A 19,891-nucleotide genomic window follows, 5' to 3' on the forward strand; every position below is an offset into this window, starting at 1 on the left:
CACAGGTTCTCAATGGGGTTCAGATCAGGTGAACAAGGAGGCCATGTCATTAGATTTTCTTCTTTTATACCCTTTCTTGCCAGCCACGCTGTGGAGTACTTGGACGCGTGTGATGGAGCATTGTCCTGCATGAAAATCATGTTTTTCTTGAAGGATGCAGGCTTCTTCCTTTACCACTGCTTGAAGAAGGTGTCTTCCAGAAACTGGCAGTAGGACTGGGAGTTGAGCTTGACTCCATCCTCAACCCGAAAAGGCCCCACAAGCTCATCTTTGATGATACCAGCCCAAACCAGTACTCCACCTCCACCTTGCTGGCGTCTGAGTCGGACTGGAGCTCTCTGCCCTTTACCAATCCAGCCACGGGCCCATCCATCTGGCCCATCAAGACTCACTCTCATTTCATCAGTCCATAAAACCTTAGAAAAATCAGTCTTGAGATATTTCTTGGCCCAGTCTTGACGTTTCAGCTTGTGTGTCTTGTTCAGTGGTGGTCGTCTTTCAGCCTTTCTTACCTTGGCCATGTCTCTGAGTATTGCACACCTTGTGCTTTTGGGCACTCCAGTGATGTTGCAGCTCTGAAATATGGCCAAACTGGTGGCAAGTGGCATCTTGGCAGCTGCACGCTTGACTTTTCTCAGTTCATGGGCAGTTATTTTGCGCCTTGGTTTTTCCACACGCTTCTTGCGACCCTGTTGACTATTTTGAATGAAACGCTTGATTGTTCGATGATCACGCTTCAGAAGCTTTGCAATTTTAAGAGTGCTGCATCCCTCTGCAAGATATCTCACTATTTTTGACTTTTCTGAGCCTGTCAAGTCCTTCTTTTGACCCATTTTGCCAAAGGAAAGGAAGTTGCCTAATAATTATGCACACCTGATATAGGGTGTTGATGTCATTAGACCACACCCCTTCTCATTACAGAGATGCAAATCACCTAATATGCTTAATTGGTAGTAGGCTTTCGAGCCTATACAGCTTGGAGTAAGACAACATGCATAAAGAGGATGATGTGGTCAAAATACTCATTTGCCTAATAATTCTGCACTCCCTGTAGTAAATAACTATTTAATAGCTATTGTACCTGGTTAAAATAATTACAAAGTTGCCTGTAAAATAAATATTAATCCTAAAATAGCTACAATATAATTATTCTTTATATTGTAGCTATATTAGGGTTTATTTTACAGGTAAGTATTTAGCTTTAAATAGGATTAATGTATTTAATAAGTGTTAATTTATTTAGTTAGATAAAAATTATATTTAACTTAGGGGGGTGTTAGGGTTAGGTTTAGACTTAGCTTTAGGGGTTAATAAATTTAATAGAGTAGCGGTGAGGTCCGGTCGGCAGATTAGGGGTTAATACTTGAAGTTAGGTGTCAGTGATGTTAGGGAGGGCAGATTAGGGGTTAATACTATATATTATAGGGTTATTGAGGCGGGAGTGAGGCGGATTAGTGGTTAATACATTTATTATAGTAGCGGTGAGGTCCGGTCGGCAGATTAGGGGTTAATTATTGTAGGTAGCTGGCGGCGACGTTGTGGGGGGCAGATTGGGGTTAATAAATATAATATAGGGGTCGGCGGTGTTAAGGGCAGCAGATTAGGGGTACATAGGTATAATGTAGGTTGCGTCAGTGTACGGAGCGGCAGATAAGGGGTTAAAAAAAATATGCAGGTGTCAGTGATAGCGGGGGCGGCAGATTAGGGGTTAATAAGTGTAAGGTTAGGGGTGTTTAGACTCGGGGTACATGTTAGGGTGTTAGGTGCAGACTTAGAAACTGTTTCCCCATAGGAAACAATGGGGCTGCGTTAGGAGCTGAATGCTGCTTTTTTGCAGGTGTTAGGTTTTTTTTCAGCTCAAACTGCCCCATTGCTTTTTTGCAGGTGTTAGGTTTTTTTTCAGCTCAAACTGCCCATTGTTTCCTATGGGGGAATCGTGCACGAGCACGTTTTTCAAGCTGGCCGCGTCCGTAAGCACCGCTGGTATTTAGAGTTGCAGTGTCGGTAAATTATGCTCTACGCTCCTTTTTTGGAGCCTAACGCAGCCTTTCTGTGAACTCCAAATCTAGGCGATAGTTTGTTGTCATAAAAACAACAAATTAGACATGTCAGTTAAGAGGTAGGAATGTAAGTGTTTCCTAAAATTATAACTGAAGTATGTAGGGCAAGCAAGCAGACTCACTAGGGTGATAGAAAATCAGTTAAAAACTAAAACTCAACTTGCATGTCAACTTGCATGTCTAGCCAAGACAGCTAGAGTTCAGGAGCAACAGGTGTCTCAGGGACATGATGGAGGATGGGTAACAATACAGAGTATCAACCCCAGCTGAAGCTTGTGACATGAAGTCAACAATAAATACAAAATAGAAATCATAAAAACAACAAACTAGATATGTCAGGTAAGAGGTAGGAATGTAAGTGTTTCCTAAAATTATAACTGAAGTATGTAGGGCAAGCGAGCGGACTCACTAGGGTGATAGAAAATCAGTTAAAAACTAAAACTCAACTTGCATGGGACCAAAGATGTGTAAGTCCCTGTCTGTAAAAGAGGCCTTGTGATTATCGACAAGGAGACTTGTCACCAAACAAGGTTAATTATTATACGATAATTAAGTCCATAGGTGCCCATAAACATGATGGGTAACAACACGTGGTGATATAATGCCAGAAATAACAGAAATAATGCTGCATGTGAAATTAACATGATGAGGATAATATAAATACAACAAGACATAAGTGAAAGAAAACATGTTAGGTGATGGTTCGTATGAAATAACAAAATTAACATAAGTGTGAGGTATATGGAAACAGCCCCTGTCTGTAAGAGAGGTCGACTTCGCTAGAACATACCAGGCTAATTAAACTTGAATCTGAGGCCTTGTGGTACCTGAAAGAACATGTCAGGTAAAAGGTAGACATGTTGTGTTTCCTGTAATTATAACTGAAGAATGAAATGCAAATGAGCTGACTCACTAGGGTGATAGCAACTCAATTTAAAACAAAAACTCAACTTTCACAGGGGCCGAAGACGTGTCAGTCCCTGTCTGTAAAAGAGGCCGAGTTACCTATGTCATACCAGGTAAATTAAAAACATAAAACTCAGGCCTTATGATTACCTCAAAACATATCAAGTAAAAGGTAAGAATGTTATGATATGACGTGCATATATGACATATGAATCTACGGGCGAGGAGACTTGCCACCAAACAAGTTATTTATTAAATGATAACTCAGCCCGTAGGTGCCCATAAATGTGATAGGTAACAACATGTAGTGATATAACGCCAGAAATGACAGAAATACTAATATATGTAAAATGAAAGTGATGTGACATTACATAAAGTAAAAACAACAAAAATATGACGAAAAGAAAATATGCGAGATGATGGTTTGTAAAAAATAACAAAATAAACATTAGCCAAAAAGAGTATCAACCTGAACAAAATACAGCCTAACAACTGAAAACAAGCCTAAAATTATCTGTATAATAATTATCTGTATAATAATTATCTGTATAATAATAAATGTATAAAATAATATATGAACTGGGTTTGCCTTACTAGTGTTACAAAGAAATAATTGTTATATAAAGTGAACAAACATAATTGTGGACAATAAAGTGGTGTGTAACAACTGAAATCAATAAACCAAACTAATATGCTAAAATATATATATATCCTATCATACAGAACCAGTATAGCATTTAAAACCACAGTACGGTGAGTGGTGAAAAAAAAAAAAACAGACAGGGGACAAAGATATATTCAAGTCCTCTTTAAATCTTGAGATAGCAGTATAATAAAATGTCTCCAAGCAATGTCCTAGTCCTGACGGGACACAAGCAGCTGCTGTCTCCTTCTCAAGCTCAATATGGCAAATGAGCAACGATAGCTGTATCAAATAGAAGAACAGAAGGTGGTGCCACAATGGTGCAGATCAAAATGGACAAGGAAACCACTATACATAAGACACAAGGTACTCACAGAGTGTAAAGCACTAGATAGTGCTAATCTCGCCTTCTGAACACTTTTGAGCCGTTCAGATAGCTCACAAAGGCAAAGACTGCTGCGTCCTCCTCCAGAAGTGGGTCTACAATTCCAGCACAAAATCGACAATGTCTAGCTGGTCGGTCTCCCACACAGAACTGCATCTTTCTGTGTCCCTCAAATCAAAAAAACTTCCACAGAATAATGCTGGAATTGCAGACCCACTTCTGGAGGAGGACGCAGCAGTCTTTGCCTTTGTGAGCTATCTGAACGGCTCGAAAGTGTTCAGAAGGCGAGATTAGCACTATCTAGTGCTTTACACTCTGTGAGTACCTTGTGTCTTATGTATGGTGATTTCGTTGTCCATTTTGATCTGCACCATTGTGGCACCACCTTCTGTTCTTCTATTTGAAACTGAAAACTAACAACCTATAAGATAAAAAGTTATATGAAAGCGTTCAAACCTACTGAACGAATCCGGAAGTATAGGAAGCATAAATAAAAGGCTAGAGATATACTAACTAAATAAATATGAATATGAATAAACATAGCTAAATTGAAACAACAAAAGCGTTTGAAGCTACCGAACGAATATGAAAGCATATGAACATGATTAAAACTATGAATGTACAAAGCAACAACAACCTTAATAAACACAGCATGCAGAAAATGAAAGTAAATAAAAGTAATAACACAAAGTACTAAACGTATGAATTTGAAATATAACGAATGGATCCGATAGCGCGGTGGCTATGGACAGTAATAAAAAAGGACAACCTTAACATTACACTAAACAAACAACAAAAGTATATATAAACAAATATGAACAATATAGCTAAATTGAAACAACAAAAGCATACAAAGCTACTGAATGGATCTGATAGCACACGAGCATCAGAAAACTACGAATATACAAAGCAACCAGGGCCATCTTTAACACAGGGCAAAAGGTGTTTTTTTTTTTGGTTCATGCCAGACTGGACATGCCAAGCTAGTGCCATGTGCTATTTAGATGTGCACAGTGCAGCACTGAATGCTAATCCATAACTCAGCATACAGCCAATCCCACTGCATTAGAAAAGGTCCTGCTGGGGTTACCACTGTTACCAGGTAACTGCTCTGGTGGTGGGGATTGTTTCTGAGTAGGGCTGACTGTAGACACATGCAGCAGAAAGCTGGAGCGGCAGGCACGTGAGGATTTGAGCATCTGTGCAGCTGCACACACTGCTCTCTTCAGTCTTGAGGCTGTGTGACTCGTCTCACACTGTATCCATGCAGCCTTGGGCAGACAACATCCAGTCTGCTGGTCCCCTTAGCCCTGCTCTTTCTGCTGCGGCCCTAAGATCAACTAACTGAAGTTTGTTAGGGGAACAGTGCTTTGTAGAAAGGTTTCAATGGGAAGAATAAGTGATAATATAAGAACATAATTAAAACCTACAAATATACGAAGCAACAACAACCTTAATGAAATTATATAACAAGTGTACAAAACGTATGTATTCGAAATATAACAAATGGATCTGATAGCGTGGCAGCTATGGACAGAAAGTAAAAGTAATTGTAGAAAACAAAAAATAAACGTGTATGAAAGCAGATATGAAATGGTAGCATGTAAAGATATGAAAGAAATGGTTGAAAGGAAAAAAACATTAACTTAGTAAATAAATAATCGTAATATAAAAACTGCAGAGTAACGACTGAATCAAATCAAACAACAGATGTGTAAGGAATCAAAATGTGAAACGATTAAAATCGACCAACTTCGAACTACAATGAAACCGGAAGCGGAATCCGGGAAACGTAATGGAAATGCAGACAAAGATATATATAGGGTATATATAGATATATATAGGATAAAACTCCTCCTACAAATTCAGGCTAACCTATGGCCAGCCTTTCAACTTAAAGGGACACTAAACCCAACATTTATCTGTCATGATTCAGATAGAGAATACAATTTTAAACAACATTCCAATTTACTTCTATTATCTAATTTGCTTCATTCTTCAGATATTTTATGTTGAAGAAATAGCAATGCACATGGGTGAGCCAATCACACGAGGCATCTAAGTGCAGCTACCAATCAGCAGCTACTGAGCATATCTAGATATGCTTTTCAGCAAAGAATATCAAGATAATGAAGCAAATTAGATAATAGAAGTAAATTAGGAAGCTGTTTAAAATGGCATGCTCTTTCTAAATCATGAAAGAAAAAATGTGGGTTTCATGTCACTTTAAGCGAATCTTGCAATGGAGTATTTTGAAGATAGGCGCTAAAGATGGTTCAGATGTGACACAGTATGAGTACCTTTGGGGGTTCCAGTGATCACAGGATCAAACTAATGTATTAAACAATTCTTGCACATGAATAAATATCAGTGATTATGTGATAGATCATTTAACATGTTTAACAGAAACACATATAAATATGGTATTTTTTTCCTTTTTGCAGAAGCTGAAAATGAAAATATGGTGACTTTATTCTGACAGGATTATAATACAAAGAGAACATGGTTTTAGTAATTTTAATTAAAAATATGCGCTGTTACTATTAATTTCGGATGCTGTGGTGGTGCTGCTGCTATTTTTGTGAATAACTGCTTTTTAATCATAGAGAACTGTTGCTATAAGTTGCAGCTCGGATAAGATCTAGACCAGTTTTCTCAAAGTATTGGCCCTGGGGCCATATGCGGCCCTCAAGATAGTTTAATCTGGCCCTCCCATGTTTGTTAGGTAAATTATTAATTTGGCCCCATCAATTTTTTTAAGGTCCAAAGAAGTGCAACAAGTTGATGTTCTATATAGGCACTCACAAGATAAATATAAAGACAAGCAGGCATTTGTCAAATGTAGACTCCCATTATTTACTGCTTGAATAAATATCACCTTTTCTTCAGTTCCAGAATGATCACTTCATCAAGTACTCGATCGGGTTGAATTTCTGCGATTTCTGTCCGCCTCATCAAAGCAGGCGGACAGGGTTATGGAGCAGGCTCGCCAGAAACACAGGGCCTCAAGCTCCATTCGGAGCTTGATAAATAGGCCCCAATAAATCTAATTTTAAACAAAATTCCAATTTACTTCTATTATCTAATTAGCTTCATTCGTTAGGTATCCTTAGTAGAAGAAATAGCAATGCACATGGGTGAGCCAATCACATGAGGCATCTATGTGCAGCCACCAATCAGCAGCTATCGAGCCTATTTAGTTATGCTTTTCAACAAATTATATCAATAGAATGAAGCAAATTAGATAATAGAAGTACATTGGAAAGTTCTTAAATCATGAAAGAAACAATTTGAGTTTCTTGTCCCTTTAATTGAAAAGAGCTGTAAATTGAAAAAACAAAACAAAAACAGGACATAATAGAAAAGTAGCATGACATTTAAATGGACATGAAACCCAAAATTTTCCTTTCACGATTCAGAGAGCACATGCATCTTTAAATTACTTTCCCGCTTCCTTCTAATATCGAATTAGCTTTGTTCTCTTGGTATCATTTGTTGAAAAACATACCTAGTAGTCTGAGGAATGCACTGCTGGGTGTTAGCTGCTGTTGGTGGCTGCACATATTTGCTTCTTGTGATTGTCTCACCTTATATGTTCAGCTAGCTCCCAGTAATGCATTGCTGCTCCTTTAACTAAGCATACCAAGCAAAGTAATACAACTTTATAAAAGAATTAAACTGGGAGTTTGTTTAAAATTGCATGCTCTGAATCCTAAAATAAAAAAATGTGGGCTTATTTTCCCTTTAATATGACATTTAGGTCAAACTCAAATTTACTTTAAAAAAATCTTATTTACTCTATAGCATTTTTTCAACAAAAGTTACCGAGTACAAAGAACAGAAGTTGTTTAAAATTGTATCCTCTATCTGAATCATGAAAGAAAAACATTTGGTTTAGTGCCCCTTTTAAAGCAAGTTTTGCTATTAAACGGTAGAATTACTTACATCACTTTCAGTAACAAAGACATTAAATGTCCCTTCTTTTTGTAGTGCTGTAAACACACGTCCCAGAAAATCAGCTGACAGAATTAGTGACGTATCTCCAGGATTTGTAGAAAATACATTGTCTTCAGTAAGCTCAGAAGCTTCAGGTGATTCAATAATGGTTTCTCCATGCTGAACTGTACCCTGAAAATGAAATTCTCCACAATTATGTTCAATGACACCATTTGGATAAGCAGCCTCATAGTATAATCTTGTTTGCATATTTTCTATATTATCTATGCACAGACTAGCCACCTATTGAAGCAGTTCATGTTTACGCACACATAAACATGGGTTTTACAGAAATTACCACAAGACACATTTATTCACTTGATCTGTTTTGAAGTAAGGTTTTTTCTTTTTTTTAATACACATGTATTAAAATGTATCTAGATTCCAATTTTGTGATAAATGGAACAAGTTGTTACCCAAAGAATCACACCTCAGCTGAAAACCTTTAGCTAAAGCTCTGTCAATTTGCTGCCATTACAGGTAAATCACATACGCTGTATAACTAAATTTTGACAGAGAGCTTTCCTGGTTGATTAGTAAGTTATCTATTCATGATTTCAAACTAGATAAATTGGAAATTAGAACAAATAAAGTGTAGAGAACCATACGGCTAGATTACGAGTCTTGCGTTAGGGTTAAAAAGCAGCGTTGAGAGGTCCCAATGCTGCTTTTTAATGCCCGCTGGTATTACGAGTCTGGCAGGTACAGGTGCACCGCACACTTTTTTTCTCGACTCGAGCATACCGCAAATCCCCTTATGTCAATTGCGTATCTTATCTTTTCCATGGGATTTGCCTAACGCTGGTATTACGAATCTTGGAAAAAGTGAGCGGTAGACCCTCTCCTGTCAGAACGCCTACCGCATTTTAAAGTCAGTAGTTAAGAGTTTTATGGGCTAACGCCGTAACATAAAACTCTTAACTGAAGTGCTAAAAAGTACACTAACACCCATAAGCTACCTATTAACCCCTAAACCGAGGCCCCCCCGCACATCGCAAACAGTTAAATAAAAATTTTAACCCCTAATCTGCCGACCAGACATCGCCGCCACAGTAATAAATATATTAACCCCTAAACCGCTGCACTCCCGCATCGCAAACACTAATTAAATTTAATTAACCCCTAATCTGCCGTCCCTAACATCGCCAACACCTACCTACATTTATTAACCCCTAATCTGCCGCCCCCAATGTCGCAGCCACTATAATAAATATATTAACCCCTAAATATAAGTCTAACCGTAAACCTCACCCTAACACCCCCTAACTTAAATATAATTTAAATACATCTAAATAAAATTACTATTATTAACTAAATTATTCCTATTTAAAACTAAATACTTACCTAGAAAATAAACCCTAAGCTAGCTACAATATAACTCATTGTTACATTGTAGCTATCTCAGGGTTTATTTTTATTTTACAGGCAAGTTTGTATTTATTTTAACTAGGTACAATAGTTATTAAATAGTTATTAACTATATAATCACTTACTAGTTAAAATAAGTACAAATTTACCTGTAAAATAAACCCTAACCTAAGTTACAATTACACCTAACACTACACTATAATTAAATTAATTACCTAAACTAACTACAATTAATTACAATTAAATTAAATAAACTAAAGTACGAAAAAGAAAAACACTAAATTACAGAAAATAATAAAATAATTACAAGAATTTTAAACTAATTACACCTAATCTAATCCCCCTAATAAAATAAAAAAGCCCCCCAAAATAATAAAAATCTATACCCTATACTAAATTACAAATAGCCCTTAATCAGCCCTAAATCAGCCAATAGGATTGAGCTTGCATTCTATTGGCTGATTGGAACAGCCAATAGAATGCAAGCTCAATCCTATTGGCTGATTGGATCAGCCAATAGGATTTTTTCTACCTTAATTCCGATTGGCTGATAGAATTCTATCAGCCAATCGGAATTAAAGGACGCCATCTTGGATGACGTCACTTAAAGGTACCGTCATTTAGTGTTAGTCATCGGATGGAAGAGGATGCTCCGCGTCGGATGGCTTGAAGATGGACCCGCTCCACTTCGGATGGATGAAGTTAGAAGATGCCGTCTGGATGAAGACTTCTGGCCATCTGGAGGTCCTCTTCTGCCCGGATTGGATGAAGATTTCTGCCCGTCTCGAGGACAACTTCTGCCCGGTTGGGTGAAGACGTTTCAAGGTATGGTGATCTTCAAGGGGTTAGTGTTAGGTTTTATTAAGGGGGGATTGGGTGGGTTTTAGAGTAGGGTTGGGTGTGTGGTGGTGGGTTTTAATAATGGGGGGTATTATATATATTTTTTTTTTACAGGTAATAGAGCTGATTCCCTTTTAAGGGCTGTTTGTAATTTAGTATAGGGTAGGGATTTTTATTATTTTGGGGGGCTTTTTTATTTTATTAAGTGGATTAGATTAGGTGTAATTAGTTTAAAATTCTTGTAATTATTTTATTATTTTCTGTAATTTAATGTTTTTTTTTTTTGTATTTTAGTTTATTTTATTTAATTGTAATTAATTTTAGTTAGTTTAAGTAATTAATTTAATTATATTGTAGTGTTACGTGTAATTGTAACTTAGGTGAGGGTTTATTTTACAGGTAAATTTGTTTAGGGGTTAATAACTTTAATATAGTGGCGGCGACGTTGGGGCGGCAGATTAGGGGTTAATAAATGTAGGTAGGTGGCAGCGATGTTAGGGACGGCAGATTAGGGGTTAATACTATTTAACTAATGTTTGCGAGGCGAGAATGCGTCGGTTCAGGGATTAATATGTTTATTATAGTGTCGGCGACGTTGGGGGCTGCAGATTAGGGGTTAATAAGTGTAGGTAGGTGGCGGTGACATTGGGGGCGATAGATTAGGGGTTAATAAATATAATGTAGGTGTCGGCGATGTTGGGGTCAGCAGATTAGGGGTTCATACATATAATGTAGGTGGCGGCGGTGTCCGGAGCGGCAAATTAGGGGTTAATTATATAATGCAGGTGTCGGCGATGTTGGGGGCGGCAGATTAGGGGTTAATAAGTGTAAGATTAGGGGTGTTTAGACTCGGGTTCATGTTAGGGTGTTATGTGTAGACATACATTTTATTTCCCAATGGGAATCAATGGGGCTGCGTTTGGGAGCTTTACGCAGCATTTTTGCAGGTGTTAGACTTTTTTTCAGCCGGCTCTCCCCGTTGATTCCTATGGGGAAATCGTAAACAAGCACGTTACACCATCTCACCGCTCACTTAAGCAGCGCTGGTATTGGAGTGCGGTAATGAGCAAAATTTTGCTCAAAGCTCACTTCTTGTCTTTTAACGACAGGTTTCTGAAAACTTGTAATACTAGCGTTGCATGTAAGTGAGCGGTGAGGAAAAACTGCTCGTTAGCACTGCACAGCCTCTAACGCAAGACTCATCATCTAGGTGTATTTACAATTAAAAGGACATTTTCCTGTAATTGAAGAACATTGGAGTGTGAAATATACATTATTCATGCTGGGTTTAGCGTATTAAATAAACTTGATCAGGTTAGCATTTTTGTATGTTTTTATTTTCCCTTTTTTGCACTCCATTGAAGTCTACTGGAGAGGAAGATAATGGGGTTGGGATATTTTTTAAGGGTGCGTTGGTTTTTTGCTTCTGAGAAAACTTTTTACTTTTAGCTTGCAATACGAGCGCAACCCGACATGCCGAAAAAGTCTCTAAATAGCATAGTTTTCACTTGAGCAGGAGTGTTTAATTGTGCTACACTATCTTGCCATATTTATGCTAGGATACAGCTGTTGAGTAATTCTTGTTCGTCATTTATCTGGCAGCAAGAGTTACTTTTGCACGTGCATGATCTGTTAAAATAAAATATATAATGTGTATATGCTGCTTATCAAAACTGATTTTAAATTCAGTCAGTGCTAAAGTGTAAAAACAGCTTCAGCTTAGAGGAGTGAAATGACTCAGCAGTGAAGGGGTTAACCCATACCCTTCTTATTACTTTTTATAAATTTCTTTGGCATCACAGTCTAAGCAATAAATTTGACTTACATTTAGCTCATACACAAAGTGGTCCGCTGTCACTTCTGGAAAATTGGACATCACGTATTTGAGATTTTCAGATTTTCCAAATGGGTATCTGGCTGAAAAGATTGCAGAAAGTTAGCATTTCTTTAGTCTTCTGTGTATACATAGATGCCTACTTTTGTTTTCCTGCTTTATCAAAATTCAGTTTGATTAATTGGCCTCTATTTATCAACCTGTCAACTTATCTGCATTCGCCGGCAAGAATACGCTCGCCTAAGATCGCCTAACATCGCTGCCGCAGACCTGAATATGTTCTCCAAAATATCAAGAAAGCTGCCAAAAACTGCTCATCGCACCAAGTACGGAGCGATGAGCAGTGGACTGTTGTTAACTAACAGTCATCTACCTCGCTGCTCTTTGGCTTATTTGCAGCTTTCTTGGTACCCTGTCATTAAGCACCCACACTATACTATACTGTTTACCCTCATACTGCCGCTCCAGGAGCCCACCGCAACTCTAATAAATGTAATAACCCCTAAACCGCCACTCCCGCCGCCACTATATTAAATTTATTACCCCTAAACCTAAGTCTAACCCTAACCCTAACACCACCCTAACTTAAATATAATTTAAATTAATCTAAAAAAATATTCCTAGCATTAAATAAATTATACCTATTATAATATACCTATTTAAAACTAAATACTTACCTATAAAATAAACCCTAAGATAGCTACAATATAACTAATAGTTACATTGTAGCTATTTTAGGATTTATTTTTTATTTTACAGGCAAATTTGTATCTATTTTAACTAGGTAAAATAGTTATTAAATAGTGATTAACTATTTAATAACTTCCTAGTTAAAATAAATACAAAAGTACCTGTAAAATAAAACCTTACCTAAGTTACAATTACACCTAACACTACACTATAATTAAATGAATTACCTAAATTAAAATAAATTAATTACAATTAAATAAAATTAAAACTAAAGTACAAAAAACAAACACTAAATTACAGAAAATAATAAAATAATTACAAGAATTTTAAACTAATTACACCTAATCTAATCCCACTAATAAAATAAAAAGCCCCCCAAAATAATTAAAAGCCCTACCCTATACTAAATTACAAACAGCCCTTAAAAGGGCTTTTTGCAGGGTATTGCCCCAAAGTAATCAGCTCTTTTACCTTTAAAAAAAATACAAAAATACAATACCCCACCAACATTAAAACCCACCACCCACACAACCAACCCTTCTCTAAAACCCACCCAATACCCACTTAAAAAACCTAACACTAACCCCCCTTGAGACGTCTTCACCCAACCAGGCCGAAGTCCTCAACGAAGCCGGGCAGAAGAGGTCCTCCATCCAGAGCGGAGCGGGTCCATCTTCAAGACATCCGACGCGGAGCATCCTTCCAGGCAGACGACTACCCGACGAATGATTACGTGTAAAAAAAAAATACAATACCCCCCACCAACATTAAAACCCACCACCCACACAACCAACCCTACTCTGAAACCCACACAATCCCCCCTTAAAAAAACCTAACCCCATGAAGATCACCTTACCGGGAGACGTCTTCACCCAACCAGGCCGAAGTCCTCAACGAAGCTGGGCAGAAGAGGTCCTCCAGACGGGCAAAAGTCTTCATCCAGACGGCATCTTTTATCGTCATCCATCCATCCAGAGCGGAGCGGGTCCATCTTTAAGACATCCGACGCGGAGCATCCTTCCAGGTCGACGACTACCCGCCGAATGAATATTCCTTTAAATGACGTCATCCAAGATGGCGTCCCTTGAATTCCGATTGGCTGATAGAATTCTATCAGCCAATCAGAATTAAGGTAGGAAAAATCCTATTGGCTGATGCAATCAGCCAATAGGATTGAAGTTCAATCCTATTGGCTGATCCAATCAGCCAATAGGATTGAGCTCGCATTCTATTGGCTGATTGGAACAGCCAATAGAATGTGAGGTCAATCCTATTGGCTGATTGCATCAGCCAATAGGATTTTTCCTACCTTAATTCCAATTGGCTGATAGAATTCTATCAGCCAATCGGAATTCAAGTGACGCCATCTTGGATGACGTCATTTAAAGGAATATTCATTCGGCGGGTAGTCGTCGACCTGGAAGGATGCTCCGCGTCGGATGTCTTAAAGATGGACCCGCTCCGCTCTGGATGGATGGATGAAGATAAAGATGCCGTCTGGATGAAGACTTTTGCCCGTCTGGAGGACCTCTTCTGCCCAGCTTCGTTGAGGACTTCGGCCTGGTTGGGTGAAGACGTCTCCCGGTAAGGTGATCTTCATGGGGTTAGGTTTTTTTAAGGGGGGATTGTGTGGGTTTCAGAGTAGGGTTGGTTGTGTGGGTGGTGGGTTTTAATGTTGGTGGGGGGTATTGTATTTTTTTTTTACACGTAAAAGAGCTGATTACTTTGGGGCAATGCCCTGCAAAAAGCCCTTTTAAGGGCTATTTGTAATTTAGTATAGGGTAGGGCTTTTTATTATTTTGGGTCGCTTTTTTATTTTATTAGGGGGATTAGATTAGGTATAATTAGTTTAAAATTCTTGTAATTATTTTATTATTTTCTGTAATTTAGTGTTTTTTATTTTTTGTACTTTAGTTAATTTTATTTAATTGTAATTAATTTATTTTAATTTAAGTAATTAATTTAATTATAGTGTAGTGTTAGGTGTAATTGTAACTTAGGTTAGGTTTTATGTTACAGGTACTTTTGTATTTATTTTAACTAGGTAGCTACTATTCTACCTAGTTAAAATAAATACAAACTTGCCTGTAAAATAAACCCTAAGCTAGATACAATGTAACTATAAGTTATATTGTAGCTAGCTTAGGGTTTATTTTATAGGTAAGTATTTAGTTTTAAATAGAAATTATTTATTTAATGCTAAGAATATTTACTTAGATTTATTTAAATTATATTTAAGTTAGGGAATGTTAGGATTAGACTTTTAGGGGTTAATAAATTTAATATAGTGGTGTTGGGGGCGGCGGTTAAGGGAGCGGAATAGTGCCGAGCGTACCTGGTAGAAATTTGATAACTTCCAAAAGTAGTCAGATTGTGCCGAACTTGCGTTCGGAACATCTGTAGTGACGTAAGCATCGATCTGTGTCGGACTGAGTCCGGCAGATCGTATGTTACATCACTATATTCTACTTTTGCCGGTCTGTAGGGTTTGGTTATTAAGGCAAATCAAGCTCCCCACAAATACGCTGCGGAATTCCAGCGTATTTGCGGTTGACGGCTTGATAACTAGAGGCCATTGTCTTCTCTTTTTTATTAAATTCTTTATTCGAAATCTTACCTTTTCCTTTTTATGTGAAAACATAGGTTGTGATTACACTGAAGCTGCTAATTGTTTTTCAGAGGCCATTTTAAAAGCTCATGATACCCACATTTTTATTTTCATGATTCAGATAAAATATACATTGTTAAGCAATTTTCCAATTTACTTATGTTGTCAAATGTGCTTAATTCTCTTGGTATCTTTGTTAAAGAAGCAGCAATGTACAACTGGGACCAAGCTGAAAACATTAGGTAAACCAATCACAAGAGACATCAGAGATGTGCAGCCAAGAAATTTTCGTTTATAAAAATTTGCTTCCCCAAATATTCGTTGGCTGCACTATATGGTATTTGTTTTTGTAAAACGAAACAAATACTGAAGTTTAGTTAAACATTATCATTTTTTTCGCTTTAACCAAATGTAAATGTTTCGAAGTTACAGATGGAAAGTTTACCTGCAGCTACAATACTTTCCTTAATGCACCTATTCATTTGATTCCTTTATTTCTTTAAAGGGGTTAATACCTTAGTACGCTCTGGAGAGTGCACTAACCTAATCTTCATCTTGCCAGAGCCTTGGCTGTGCTAACAGCAGGCTTAACGCTCTTGGCAGGTCCTGGTGAGTGGGCTCCTGTTAGTGTGGTTGTAGCTATGGCAAGAATAGAATCGGGTTAGCACACTCTCCAGAGCATGCTAAGGTATTAACCCCTTTAAAGAAATAAAGGAATTGAATGAATACTGATGATTTTTGTCAGTATTTTTTATTTTCTTTCATTTTCTTTGTGCATTCATTCGGATTTTCGTTTCATTAAAATTAAAATTAAATTTTTGTCATGAATGTGCATTTGTACTAAATCGAATGCACACCTCCTAGAGGTATGTATGTGCAGCCACCAATCAGCAGCTAGCTCCGAAATGTCAATTGCTGCTCCTATGCCTATCTAGGTATGCTGTTCAACAAAGGAAACCAAGAGAATGAAGCAATTTAGAAAATTTATGTAATTTGGTAAATTGTTTAAAATTGAAAACTCTATATCCTGAAAAAATAAAAATAGGTTTCATGTCCTTTTAAATGGCTGTCAAAATTATTACAGATTTCTGCTGTTTAGATAGGTGTTATACATGCTTTTTTGATAGTCGCAATTTTTTAGTTAGCTTAGCTTACACTAAAGCCATCAACAAATTTAGGGTTTCCAAATTCTCATGTTTCTAAATGTGAACAAATTTACATCTACCCTTGCATGGTGTCAATGAACAGAATGATTTTTTTATAAATGCTAAATGCAAATATATATATATATATATATATATATATATATATATATATATATATATATATATATATATATATATATAAATTGGGGGACACACATAAAATAATAAAAAGCTATTACAAAGTGAGACTGTGAGGTTACTATTTATTTCTCAGAATACTGTTTTTTTCAAGAGGGGGATGGTTGATTTAAAATAATAATAATAAAAAAGCTTATAGAAAATGTTTTATGGAATATTAAGAATTAAGGAATTTACTTTTTATTAAGAATTTACTTTTTAATTTTTGCCCTGTTTGAGAGCACTTCACACATGCCTAGTCTACCCCAAGAAGTGATTTCTTATGGCACCTGTTTAGTATCTATATGACCGTTAAGGCACAGATGCCCTAAAAAAAAAAAAAAAATGAATCCTTACATTTAATTGGCTAAGCTTGGGGGTGGGGTTTAAATGCTCTGAAACACAGTCCTTTGTACCTGATTAATCAGAACCTGCCACTGGCGCACTTAGATAACACCCTGCCAACCCTTCTAAGACACCCATGCATGCCCTTAGTTATCCAGACAGTGCCACTGGCAGCTGTAAAGCTGGGAGAGAAGATTGTTACAGACACAGCCTTTTATTTCCAGCATCTGGACGGACCGACCAGTTACCTGAGCTCCCTCCAATTCAATCTTGTGCACTTCCTGAGGCCTGCCAGGGAAAGTGCCATGGAAAAAGAACATACCATGTGACAAGAAGCACTGGAACACTTCTCTGGTAACGAGCACTTTCCCTGGCAGGCACACAGCAAGAAGAAGCATGCACAATGCAGTACTCCAGTAGGAGAAGGATAATCTAGGCTACCAGGCACAAGCCCCCTATCTACCCTCTATGTTCCTGGGTACTGACTAGCTGGGGCCGGCATTCTGCTTACACCCGCCAGGCCACTTCCTCCATGGTGAGCCAGGAGAGAAGCCTGTTACAGGCTGAGTTATCCAGGCCATGCCACTGGCAGCCTCACTACTGGGAGTAAGGAGAAAAGTTTATTACAGGCTGAGTTATCCAGGCCATGCCACTGGAGAAAAGCCTGTTACAGGTTGAGTTATCAAGGCCATGGCGCTGGCAGCCACACCTCTGGGAGTCAGAAGAGAAGCCTGTTACTGGGGCATCTTTTTATTTCCATTCCCAGCATCCGGACAGGCTGATCGTTCTTCACCTGAGCTCCCTCCTCTTCACAGAGATCTTGTTTGAGAGCACTTCACACATGCCTAGTCTATCCCAAGAAGTGATTTCTTACGGCACCTGTTTAGTATCTATATGACCGTTAAGGCACAGATGTCCTAAAAAAAATAAAAATGAATCCTTACATTTAATTGGCTGAGCCTGGGGGTGGGGTTTACATGCTCTGAAACACAGTGCTTTGGACCTGATTAATCAGAACCTGCCACTGGCGCACTAAGATAACACCCTGCCAACCTTTCTAAGACACCCATGCATGCCCTTAGTTTCCAGACGGTGCCACTGGCAGCTGTAAAGCTGGGAGAGAAGATTGTTACAGGCACACCCTTTTATTTCCAGCATCTGGATGGACCGACCAGTTACCTGAGCTCCCTCCAATTCTATCTTGTGCACTTCCTGAGGCCTGCCAGGGAAAGTGACATGGAAAAAGAACATACCATGTGGCAAGAAGCACCGGGACACTTCTCTGGTAACAAGCACTTTCCCTGGCAGGCACACAGCAAGATGAAGCATGCACAATGCAGCACTCCGGTAGGAGGAGGATAATCTAGGCTACCAGGCACAAGCCCCTATCCACCCTCTATGTTCCTGGGTACTGACTAGCTGCAGCCGGCATTCTGCTTACACCCACCAGGCCACTTCCTCCATGGTGAGCCAGGAGAGAAGCCTGTTACAGGCTGAGTTATCCAGGCCATGCCACTTGCAGCCTCGCTCCTGGGAGTAAGGAGAAAAGCCTATTACAGGCAGAGTTATCCAGGCCGTGCCACTGGAGAAAAGCCTGTTACAGGTTGAGTTATCCAGGACATGGCGCTGGCAGCAGCACCTCTGGGAGTCAGAAGAGAAGCCTGTTACTGGGGCATCCTTTTATTTCCATTCCCAGCATCCGGACAGGCTGACCATTCTTCACCTGAGCTCCCTCCTCTTCACAGAGATCGTGTGCACTGCTCAAACCTTGCTGAAGCCTGCCAGGGAAAAAGAACATGGCAAGAAGCAGAAGAAAACTTTTCTGGTAACACCCACTTTCCCTGGCAGGCCTCAGCAAGATCTGAGCAGCGCACAAGATCTCTGTGAAGAAGAGGGAGCACAGGTGAATGATCAGTCCGTCCGGATGCTGGGAATGGAAATAAAAGGGTACATCTGTAACAAGTTTCTCTTCTGACTCCCAGCGATACGGTTGCCAGCACCATGGCCTGGATAACACAGCCTGTAACAGGTTTGACTTCTCTCCTGACTCCCAGTAGCAAGGCTGCCAGTGGCACGGCCTGGATAATTCTGCATGTAACAGGCTTTTCTCCTGACTCTAGTCAGCACCCATGAACATGGAGGGTGGATAATGGGCTTGTCCCTGGCAGCCTAGATTATCCTGAGTGCTGCAGGGTACAGGCTTCTTCTTGTTGCGCAGGGAGTGTGGACAGAAAGAACTGTCTGAAATGTATGACACTAAGGTACTAAGGGCATTGGGTTTGGGTTTTAAAAGTACTATAGTCTATTCTGTGTATAAGATGATATATATATATATATATTAAATCCAATGTTTTATTTAGTGAAAATAAAAATAATTATTATTATTATTGTTTATAATAAAATATTAATAATAAAATAATATTGATCATTGGTCCAAAATATGAAGTGGGCAGAGCCATTTGAGGGGCTGGGTTTTTATATCAAGGGGTGTCTAACACCCTACCATTTTCAAATTTCATCAGCCGTCACTGAGAACAAATCCATATTTTTAAAATATTGGTTAAAACTGTAAAAAATATATATACACATGAGACTGAAAAATATGTTAATTAATTAGTAACTATCTTATTAAGGGTCAGATTATGGGGCATATTTATCAAAGTGTCAACTTTTCAGGGCAATGGGTAGCTTAGGTTATTTTAGATTTTTATTGGGGGGGGTTGGTTGGGTGGTGGGTTTTACTGTTGGGATGTGTTTGCATTTTTTTTGCCTGTTAAAAGAGCTGTTATCTTTGGGACAATGCCCCACAAAAGGCCCTTTTAAGGGCAATTAGTAGTTTATTGTAGGCTAGGGGTTTTTTATTGGGGAGGGGGGGCTTTCTATTTTGATAGGGC

At 38.5% G+C, this 19,891-nt stretch overlaps 1 protein-coding gene across 1 annotated transcript in view; it reads right to left on the minus strand.

Annotated features, from left to right (window-relative positions):
• Positions 1 to 19,891, minus strand: part of LOC128662660 (BPI fold-containing family B member 6-like) — a 131,169-nt gene that overhangs the window by 15,109 nt on the left and 96,169 nt on the right. The window contains exons 9-10 of the mRNA XM_053716533.1: positions 12,024 to 12,115; positions 7,940 to 8,122 (exon numbers count right to left, since the gene is read on the minus strand). Of these exons, the coding sequence (XP_053572508.1) occupies positions 7,940 to 8,122; positions 12,024 to 12,115 (275 nt within the window). The remainder of the gene's footprint in view (positions 1 to 7,939; positions 8,123 to 12,023; positions 12,116 to 19,891) is intronic.

Source organism: Bombina bombina, chromosome 1, assembly GCF_027579735.1.
Source record: "Bombina bombina isolate aBomBom1 chromosome 1, aBomBom1.pri, whole genome shotgun sequence".
NCBI classification, from domain to species: Eukaryota; Metazoa; Chordata; class Amphibia; order Anura; family Bombinatoridae; genus Bombina; species Bombina bombina.